This window comes from Cryptomeria japonica, chromosome 9 (assembly GCF_030272615.1).
Source record: "Cryptomeria japonica chromosome 9, Sugi_1.0, whole genome shotgun sequence".
NCBI lineage: Eukaryota > Viridiplantae > Streptophyta > Pinopsida > Cupressales > Cupressaceae > Cryptomeria > Cryptomeria japonica.
Window position 1 is genome coordinate 181579432 of NC_081413.1, and position 10714 is coordinate 181590145.

The 10714-nt window shown below is 36.3% G+C and overlaps 1 protein-coding gene across 1 annotated transcript; it reads right to left on the reverse strand.

The window, feature by feature from the left end:
* Window positions 1-2383: 2383 nt before the first annotated feature.
* On the reverse strand, window positions 2384-3473 carry LOC131038611 (ethylene-responsive transcription factor ERF037). The gene has a single exon (XM_057971102.2). It carries the CDS (start codon window positions 3242-3244, stop codon window positions 2612-2614), a length of 633 nt encoding a protein of 210 aa, XP_057827085.2. The 5' UTR covers window positions 3245-3473; the 3' UTR covers window positions 2384-2611.
* Window positions 3474-10714: the final 7241 nt, after the last annotated feature.

The following is a 10714-nucleotide window of genomic DNA, read 5'->3' on the forward strand; positions in this document are numbered from 1 at the left end:
ACAATAACCTAATAAACTAATATAATTGGTTGAAAGCTTATTTTGTCCACACCTCTTAAATTATCTATGGCAGAAGCAATCAAAATAGCCCATTCATCAATAGTAACTATCATAAAGTATGTTATAAATAGCTCATTCATCAATAGTAACTATAATTATCTATAACATGAAAGAAGAAAATTTGAAAATTTGAATTTTATTTACTTGGATTCGTCCCCTCATCCTTGCGTAAGTAAGTGTAATGGGGTTACATCTAGTGGTTCCTCTCTATTGTATCCTTACTAACTTTTGTTGGATGTGCCTCCCCTCTTGTTTATGTTGCCACTCTTGTATCTAATGTATAAAGGTGGGAGCACATCCTCTACCAGAAGTCTTTATATGTAACAATAATTCTTGCATCTTCCCAATGGAAATCTAAGCTAGCTCATTAACCTCCTCATCATTAGTCTTGATATTTGCAAGGTGAAATATTTCCTATCAAAATTTTCTTATTATAATCTTGAACATCGATGTTTCCTACATATGCAAGGCTTGAGCATTAATCCTTAAGGAATTCCAAATTGTCTAAATAAATAGTCAATGTGAAATATCTAAAGATTTTGATAATCTATCTATAATATACCATATATGAAACCTCAACCCTCCTTGCATATCTCTATATAATTGGAATGTGAAAGTACATCTCTATTTTTAAAATATTGTCTCTCTTACCACCTATTCATTGAGCTCGTGTCATATTAATAAGAATGTGATCTACTAAAACCTCTATATATTGAAACAAATACCAATACAAAAAATTAAAACAAAACATTTTAAATATTATAAAAGAGTTAATAAAAAGAAAAAGCATAGCCACAAAAAATAATGCTAGATTATGTTTACAATTGCAGTTTTGAAGAGAATAAACATCAAATTATGTTACTTTGAATGGATCGCGATTTACCAAATTGTGGGAAGTAAACAATATAAGCAAGGGCATAATAATTTAAATTTGTGAAGTGGTACTGCTCTCATGAAGAAATATTTCTACATATACTTTAATGAAAGGTATCTTCACCAGGTAATGACTACTTAATAGATTGAAGATCTATTTATTTTATGTACATATTTCAGTGTGTGTGACATTTATAACTCTTGTACGTTGGCTAGAGAGGCCGCGACTAAACTAGTTCCAAAACCACACAGTATGGTTCAGTAACCTTCATGTTATTGATTTTTGCAAAAATTACAGATTATTGATTGTGATCAGCAGAATTAGTTGAGGCTTTGATTTTTCGAAAACTGTCGAAAAATCAATAACACAAGTTTTAAAATGTTGTTTTGGAGCCAGTTTAGCCATGTCCACTAGAGAAGCACACAAAGCATTAACAACGATCGACTATAGTTCAGTTATGATATATGCCTCCCTCACTTTGTCCTTCTACCTAAATTTACTAGCTATATATCTCCTATCACTACTCACGAATGCTTTGATATTATTGACTTAAGATTAATTGTCGAACATGTCAATAAAAACAATTAACTCGTCAAAATTGTCTCATTTTCAATCCTAATAATTTTACCGATTTAACTGTTAAAGATGTATATATTTACATTTCATGTTTATTACCAGATTGGTATATAATAATAAGGTAAGAAGAAAAATTAATATTAGAACTATTATATGGGATCAAAGATGAACGGTTTCAAAAGGGTCAGTAGTTCAATGATAGAACATTCCCTTAGCAAGTGGAAGGTCCTAGATTTGAATTCAAACTAGTCCGTGGAAAAACTCAATATGATATCAAGGCCAAATTAGACTAGATATACCTATAAAATTAAAGAGTATTGAAATTAAACTACATCTGAAATGAAGATAGACTAATCCTAAAAGTACCAATAACTTATGATAAAATACTCTGGCAACAAGTTAAGGGTCTTGACTTTAATTCCTAATTGGTCATAAACAAATCTTAAAATATTATATAATCAAATTAAAAATAAATTACCACGAATATAACTAAAATTGAATAATAATCCCTCTCAATTAATAATAATTGCCAGCTGTGTAAAAGCAAAGTATTGAGATTTCAAGCCATGACCAGTCCTTTTCTTATAATTAATATGTTGACTTTTTGTCATATTTATTTGGACTAAAATTGAAATTACGAACCATATTGTGGTAGCAATGAATACTGCACAGTGCTACACAATTTTGACACACTCTGCCTAACAAGATTACAGACCAATGCAATGAGATTTCGCAACTTCTGGAAAAAGAAATGCTGCTAAACATGAGAATTTACTATGTCCTTGATCAGCTTGCCCGAATTAAAAAAAAAAAACATTTAACTTCAAGCTAGCCCAGACTCAAAATGTCATGAATAACTAGATTACACAGAAATGACAAGTGAAACCAACAAGAGCTTCATTGAATCATAAGTCACAGTGCATATTTTCCTTCCCGCACCATTAAGGAAGTTTCAAATACACAACTCTAACAATATTATGACCAATTGTGTCTTACAATACGCCGGGAACGATCATTATGCCCTGCGCATTCTATCAGTAGACAATATAATAGTGAACTGAATCGAAATCGAAGTTGATACAATAATAATCACTAAACATCTCATTCGCTCCAAAGGGAGTAAAGAGGGTCCACCAAATCAGTATCCTCAAATTCATCCTTGGGGCGAGGAGGCGTGAGGATTAGAGCCTCCGCCATATTGGTCCACATATTGGGCGACTGCACAAGAAAATCCTCCATAGGATCTACTTCACCTAATGATTGCATTCTCGACGCTTCACCATTACTCTCTACAATGCTCGATTCAGAGCATTCTCCTCTACTAATTTCTTCTTCACCAGGTGTACTCGAAGATTGAATTTGGGTATCTGAAGAATGGGGAGAAAATAAAAGTATTTTGTGCGGGTCGAACGCACGGGCAGCCCGTGAAGCAGCGGCCTGGATGTCGCGAGAATGGGAGGAAGAAGGGCGGGGCAGCGAATTTGCAGCGTGAGGAAAATTGAGTATGGCGGAACGGCCCTTCAAACACAGGGCAGCAGCGTCGTAAGCTCGGGCAGCCATTTGTGGACTGTCATATGATCCAAGCCATATTCTTCTCTTCTTCTTGGGTTCCCGAATTTCAGACACCCATTTCCCCCAACTCCTACGACGAACTCCTCTGTACTTCAGCTCCCTGATCTCTTCTACTTCTCTCCCATTGGAGCTCTCAAATCCTTTGTCACTTGCCGAATCCATACAAATCAATTACAATTACAATTACAACAATGTAAGGAAGCCTCCAGGCAGTATGGTTCGTTAAACGCCATTAATATAAGGAGAATGGTTCCTGTAGGGTGTGGATGAATAACGATCATTACAGCTGGAGAGCAGGATGTGGGTATATTAGCACGCCTGTGAATTTCTTCATTCTCAGGTCGCAGGAAAGTGGGAGTGAAAGCGCTGCGTTAAAAAGTCCCTCCGCCGCTGAAATTCTGGAAACGTGCTCTTTCTCTTCGGTCCAATGAGCAAGTGTAGAGATTATTCAGTGGATACGATTCGTAATGAAGTAGTCAAGTCTCAGGAGAGTTGAAGGTAAAAGACGGTCATGAAATTGACAGCTTCCAATTTTGCAACAGTAATCATGGTATTGAGCAACGCGTAAAGGCCGCGCCTTGCTATTAGACAGCTAATATTCTGCCATTTTTTTTGGCTTTTTGAGGTAAAATCCAGTCAAGTTTTTAGTCAAGTAGTCAGTGTACTGTTGGCTAACGACAAAATTCATTAGTAGTCCATGTGCGGAAATATCGAAGAACCACCCCCTTATCACGAGTTTTGGCTTATACGACAAATGCACTATCGTCGTTATATTCGTAATTTTGGCAATTTTTTTTGTTGTCTTTCTGTGCGATTTAATTGCTTATCGCTATTGTTCTAGTTTCTGGTAGTAATGACACATGTTGTGAAATTTGTTAAGCACATAAGGATCAAAAAGTGGTCATTCAAAGTGTCTCTTGAAACATGACTCTTATTACATCATCACACATTCGGCAAACAACCCCCAAAAAACAAACCCAATTACAAACTTAAAAAACACCTAATTCAAAGGGCTAAATACATGTGGGACTACTGACCTAATAAACATTAGTGGTTTTTGGGGAGGGCAATTAAATTTAACTTCCCACAATTTTATTTCAGCATTGCCCATGTGCATAGTTAGTTTGGCATTGGTGAAATGGTATTTTTGTCCCTCTATTTTTTAGTTTTCATGCATTGTTTGGGGATTATTTTCTCCACAACTACTTTTAGCCCTCCTCTCCAACCGTCACGTTTTGTCTTTGCCATCATCTTCATGTTATCCCATGGGTGCAAGGTCCAGGTAATGTTGACATGTCACTCCTCCTTGTAGTTTGGTGTCAATGATAAATGGTTTTTGTCATTCTCCTTCTAGTTTGCTATCTTTTTTCATCATTTTTCTCTATGTCGTTGAGGGTTTCATTAAAATGATTTATTCACTTTATGAGATGAAATCATTACAAATACTGTGAAATGAATAGAAAATTTTATGTTTTTATTCCGAATCTCTGATTTATAATCATGAAATTTAAGGGTATAGAATTATTGTCCTATTTTTTTGTTTGATTTCAGGATTATACATCATGCATGCTCTCCACATTTCAGGATGTTGTGTAGGGTTTCATTAAATGTTGAAATAATTTCAGCGATTGTTTTTTTTTTTTGTTTTTTTTTTTTGGGGGGGGGGTGTGTTAAGGTTATTCTCTCCATGTACACCACTAGATCTACAAACACAACCTAATCTTTAAGTCTAGTGTCTCACAATCAATGTCGTCACAATTTTAGTAGATGGTAGAAAAGGCGACCACAAACTATATGAAAGTGATAGGTTGAAAATAACCCTAGGTTTAGGAAATAGGCGAAAATGTTCCTCTACCTTGAGATGTGTCATGGCCTTCATTAGTGTCATAAGTGATTTTTGATAAAATGCATAATTGAGAATAAATTTGTGTATGAAACTTGTCGGACATTGTGGGTAAAGAAATTCATATTACATTGAATTCAACTAAAATTCCACTAAAATGTGTGTTGCTAATCCATTTAATTCAACAAATCCAAGGCAATTCCAATCTTAGGTCACAATAGTAAACAATCAACCTAACTCCAACTTGTTTAAGTTCATGTGATCTCTATACAAAACTTGTTATTTTGAAACAACATGTACACTCAAATTATTTTGGAACAATGTACACTTAAATTCTCACCTAATCCCAATAACACGCCTTCCAATTACCTAAGTTGACTTACAATAGCTCATTTATGCTTAACAATCAAGAACAAAAGCCCAAAAGATGAAGGAAGTCAAACTATTGAGGGAATTGGAATGGTCACACAAGCCATTTACTTATCTTGCACTATAACACTGCTTGTCATCAAGAGTTGATAATGAAACTATACCTTATTTGGACAAAACCATCACCTACCTCTATCAAAAATATCATCCAATTTTATTTTTTTATTAGTGATTATGAAACCGTAAACTATTAGCAACTAGTGGCTTTCACATAGAATCCAAGAGCACTTCCTTTTCTCAATTCTCTTGTCTACCTGAATAGGAACAAACTGTATTCTTATCAAGATGCAAAAATCAATTAGCATCCAATGTACATGAGCCTGCTTATAAAGGCACTTAGCAATAGGGAAAGAGAGCACACAATAATGACTTGTGGCCCAATGATATGCAAGGGTAGGTAGGAGTTAATTAAAAATCAACCACCGGACACAAGTAACAATGCATCCTAGGAAAGGACAATTCCACCTAAAGTGAAAATTCTCCAACTAATCCTATACAATTCCCTAAGTAAGCTTAAGTAAAGTGTAATTATATCCTAAAGATAAATAAAATAAATTAATTACACCAACACCCCCGCTTAAGAGAAAATTAGGGAAATGTAGAATCAAGCTAACAATGCAAGATGGGTCTTAACAACTAGGTCATGATAGGTACCCATGTACAATTGCAATGCAATCTCTCATAAATGAAAACCTAGTGGGATGAAACTCCCCTCCAAAAGAGAGACAAAAATACAAAATAACTCTCAAAGAAGAATGAGAAGGAAAAAACCTCGAGTGAGAAAAAAGTTCATCCCATAAGAAAGAGTAGAGAAGCCAATTGATCCCAGATGGAATATTTAGAAGCCAAATAGTCTCGATAGTTGCATTAACAACCCCTTGATACTTAGCATCAGTCAAAGAAAGAGAAATAACATGTTGCTTCTTACTCTACAAAAAAATGAGGTGAGAACCAAGATAAAAGTTGTAGCCTGAAGTGGACTTACGATCATCAAGATCACCAGTCCAATCAGAGTTAGATATAACCAACCAAGGTAAGTTCTAAACCTGTTGTATAGAGAATCCCAAAGTGATGTTTACTCTATAAGTAGTGCAAGATGCGTTTGGCAACTTTCTAATGAAGCTCATGTGGTTCCTGCACGAAGCATCAAACCATGCCAACCACAAAGGAAATAGCAAGACATGTGTTAATCAAGTAGATGAGACTCCCAACAAGTTGACGATACAATGTGGCATCAACAAGTGGAGTAGAACATTGAGCCTCAAGCTTGACTTCTGCAAGAAAGGGAGTTGGCACAAGCTTACAATTAGCCATGTGAAACTATGCTAGAAGATCAAGAGCATACTTGGGCTAAGTAAGAGTAATCCTAGAAGAAGACTATGATATATCAATTCTGATAAAGTAGTGCAAAAGGCCCAAGTTAGTCACAGAAAATATCTCATGCAAAGAAGATTTGACACTACCAATGATGGATGAGGTACTCCCTGTAATGATCAAGCCATCAACATAGAGCACAAGTAGCAAATAAGAGTCATCATCTTGCAAAATGTAAACATTCGAATCTGAATGACACCTGGTGAATCTTATGGAGAGAAGAAAGGAATCCATCTTATCATACCAAGCCCTAAGGGCTTGCTTGAGGCCATAAATAGACTTCCTTAATTTGCAAACAAAATATGAATCCTCGATGAATCCCTGCAGTTTCTCCATGTAAATCTCCTCTTCTAGATCCCCATGAAGAAATGTACTCTTCACATCCATCTAATGTACAACCCAGCCATGAGATGTGGCAATAGCAAGTGTCAAGCAAATGGAGTTCAACTTAGCTATGAGGGCATAGGTCTCTGTATAATCAACACTGAGAATCTATGAGAAACCTTTTTCTATAAGTCAAGCTTTGTACTTATCCACACTATCATCCATAGCAAATTTAGTTTGATAGATCCACTTATATCGAACCATCTTCCTCCCCTTAGGGAGAGGGACTAATTCACATGTGTTGGTCCTCATCAAGGAACTATATTCTTCCTTCATTGCTAAGTTCCACTTGGGAACCTCTGATGCTTCCTTAAAGGACTATGGATCTAAAGTTGAAGCAATATAAGCATATGGAAGATGCAGATGTTGTGAATGAGTCCTTAAAGTGTCGGAGGGATCTCCAATAAGAGAATACTCTAACTCAAGATTTTTTTGAGCCCAACAAGGTCTTAGAGGAGATGAAGGATGAACTTCCTCAACTTCAAATGGACTTTGTGGAGGTGTGAGCCTGTGAGTTGGAGTTAAGGTAGAATCATCATTTGAGTCACTAACATTACTCTCCACTATGGAGGATGGATGAGGAGGATGAGAGGCCAAGCTAGCAAAGCTTTCCTTAAAGTGAACACTCCTCTAAATGAATAGCTCATGTGTCTTTGGATCCAAAAGTCTATATGCCTTAACACCCTCATGATATCCAACAAAGATGTGAGGCCTACTCTAAGGTTCTAATGCCTTGTATTTTTGTGGAGGTATGCATGCCCATGCAAGACAACCAAATACCCTGAAGTGTCTCATAGTCAGTTTTCTACCACACCAAGCCTCAAAAGGAGTCATACCCTTCAAAGCCTTGTGGGGAACCTAATTTTGGATGTGTGCGGCAAAACTGATAGCTTTTACCCAAAATGTTGGACCAAGAGAACAAGCATGAATCATGCAACTATCCATCTATTTAAGGGTTCTATTCTTGTTTTTTGCAACACCATTCTCCTATGGAGTGTAGGCAACCGAGTGTTGAAGATCAATCCCCTCAAGCATGAAAAATTCCTCAAGTTTGTTGTTCACATATTCCCTTCCATTGTCTATATGGAGAATATTGACTCTTTTCCCTGATTGATTCTCAACATGAGCCTTGAAGGCTAGAAATATGTCAAACATAAATCACTCTTGTGAACAAGAAAGTAGACCCAAGTGAAGAGGGAGTAGTCATTGTTTGCCTAAGTATTACGAATAATAACTAGACTAAAAGTCCTAACTCAAGGATTGGTAATCCATTTTCAGTAGTTGTCATTTCCATGACTGAGGTTCATTTACTTGTCAACCTAGGGACGTATTACTTGAAATGGGTCTGCATTGTATATGCACTAAGTTCCAGTAAGAGTCATTTTACACTACATGCAACAACTAAGTCTATCTGAAATAACAAACTAAAACATAATAACTGAATGGCTACAGGAAATCTTAACATTAACAAAAGATTCTAACTAAACAACTATTAACTAAGTTCAGAGCTAACACATGGGAATTACTCTGTCTGCCTTGGCTATGAGAACAGTCACAGGATCTAGTTCCAGTGGCTACAGAAGCAGTCAGTCGCTAGAACATCTACTGCAGCAAAGAGAAAACTTAATCTAACAAACACACAGGAATACTCACCAAGTGGGCCCCCTTGGATGAGTGTATCCAAACTTCATAAGATGATTCTATATACTCAGAATAACATAGCTTTTATTCATTATTTCCAAAAGTCGATACAACACATGAAATGAGAGAAATGCTTCGAGTTATGGAAAACATTATCTACCCCCTGCGAAAAGGTGCAGGTCTTTATTTATAAGAAAACTATAAGAAAATTCCAACTACCAAGATCATGCCCATAAATTTAGGTAGAAACATTGATTACAGTGAAGAGAAGAAGCTAATCAACAGAAAATATGGAACTCATCTGAAGCACAGCCAATAATATAGCATGGCGGTGTTTACTAGACTGATGTTTGCTGGAGACGATCATAAATGAATCTAGTATCACCTCGCTATTCCTTTATCGATTCTTATGCACAACATCTTCTATGTTGTTTTGAATGTTTAGCTGCCCTTAAATGTCTCCAACCGCTTCACGACGCAACCCTCCATCTAGCCTAGCACAACCACTTCAGCAACAACTTATTTACTCCCGCAATAATGTCTAGTTTACACAAGAATGCATATATCTATTTCCATTAATTATAACATTTATACATCCATGCATGACATCACCATAACAATCCACATAACTATAGGAATACAAAGCAAAAACAATACAGAGTTTAGTGGGTTTGGCTAACATTCAAAATGCACATAATCAAAACTCTAATACATAACATGACCTAAACATTGTCCCAATATGCAACTTAAAACATAGGAAAAACTTATCAGTCATAGAAATAAAAGAGTTATTATTTTATCTCATCATACCCCCCAACTTAATGTCTTGTTGATCCTCCAACAAGAGGAAAATTTCTTATTCAGGCACTGACTCGTAAATCACCTATGGTTCCTTGTCTTGTACCTCATGTGTCAACTTGAATTTCATCCTTAGAATGCTACCTGCAACAAGTTAGTTTCACAAAATACAAATGGAAATGCTATAGAAAATCCAAACTCAACCAATGAAACTACATGAAATACATATGAAATAAAAATATTAATATTACCTTCATGGTTTATGTCTCATTGTGTCCTAACTCCACTGTTCCTAATTGCAAATGGTGTTCTCTTTGTTGGCATTTTTTATGTTTATGTTGTGATTGTCATTGATGGACACACACTTGCATTGAGATCCTCTTTATATGTATGAGTTAGAGCACAACCGGTATTTGTTCCAATCAGTATGTTGTATTATAGTCTTTAGACTATTGATGTTTTGCATAATATGTTTATTGGTCTGAAGCAGCATGTCGACCCCAAGCGATCCGTGGATACCAAGCAGTACGAGGGATTAAAGTGGCATAACACATTGTTACCAATCTTCATGATAGGGAGGTAGTGCAAGTGGGTTGCCCAATAGGCTTGTATGTTATTAGGTGGTAGGTCCTTGCTGGTTTCAAAGTGGAATCACCAAAAATCAGGGTGCAAGAGGTTTAATAACAACCAAACAACTCTCCTTGATCCACCTCCCTAAGTCCAACTCTTCTTGGTTGCTCAAGGGCTTCAAATCCATTGTTTTTGTCTCCCTCTCTAGTGCTACAAAACCAACTTATGGAGTCTACCACACCAAATATGTTAAATGTATGCAAGGAAACCTTGTCTCAACTAGAATTGATGGGTTTTAGGCTTTACATTCCCCATTTGTGTACCCGATTTGTCAAAAACCCACTTTTAGGCCTAAATCGGGCTACTAGGAATTAGCCCTCCTTTTGGGATTTTGTGCTCACCCTGCTCCAGCGATGGAATTCCAAACAAAACAAAGTTGATATTCAGACACCCTTTTGGGAGTTCTTGAAGATTTTCCACGTTTAGGGGTCCCTAAGGCCTTCTCCATGATTGTCCCAAAAATGGGCATAAAAAGAGGGTTTGGGTAGGGTTTGTTGGAAAAATCAAATTTTAAGCTTGAGACCCTCCATATG

Excerpts from the sequence above, each read along its gene's own strand:
- LOC131038611 (XM_057971102.2), bottom strand. The coding sequence starts at position 3,244 with ATGGATTCGGCAAGTGACAAAGGATTTGAGAGCTCCAATGGGAGAGAA.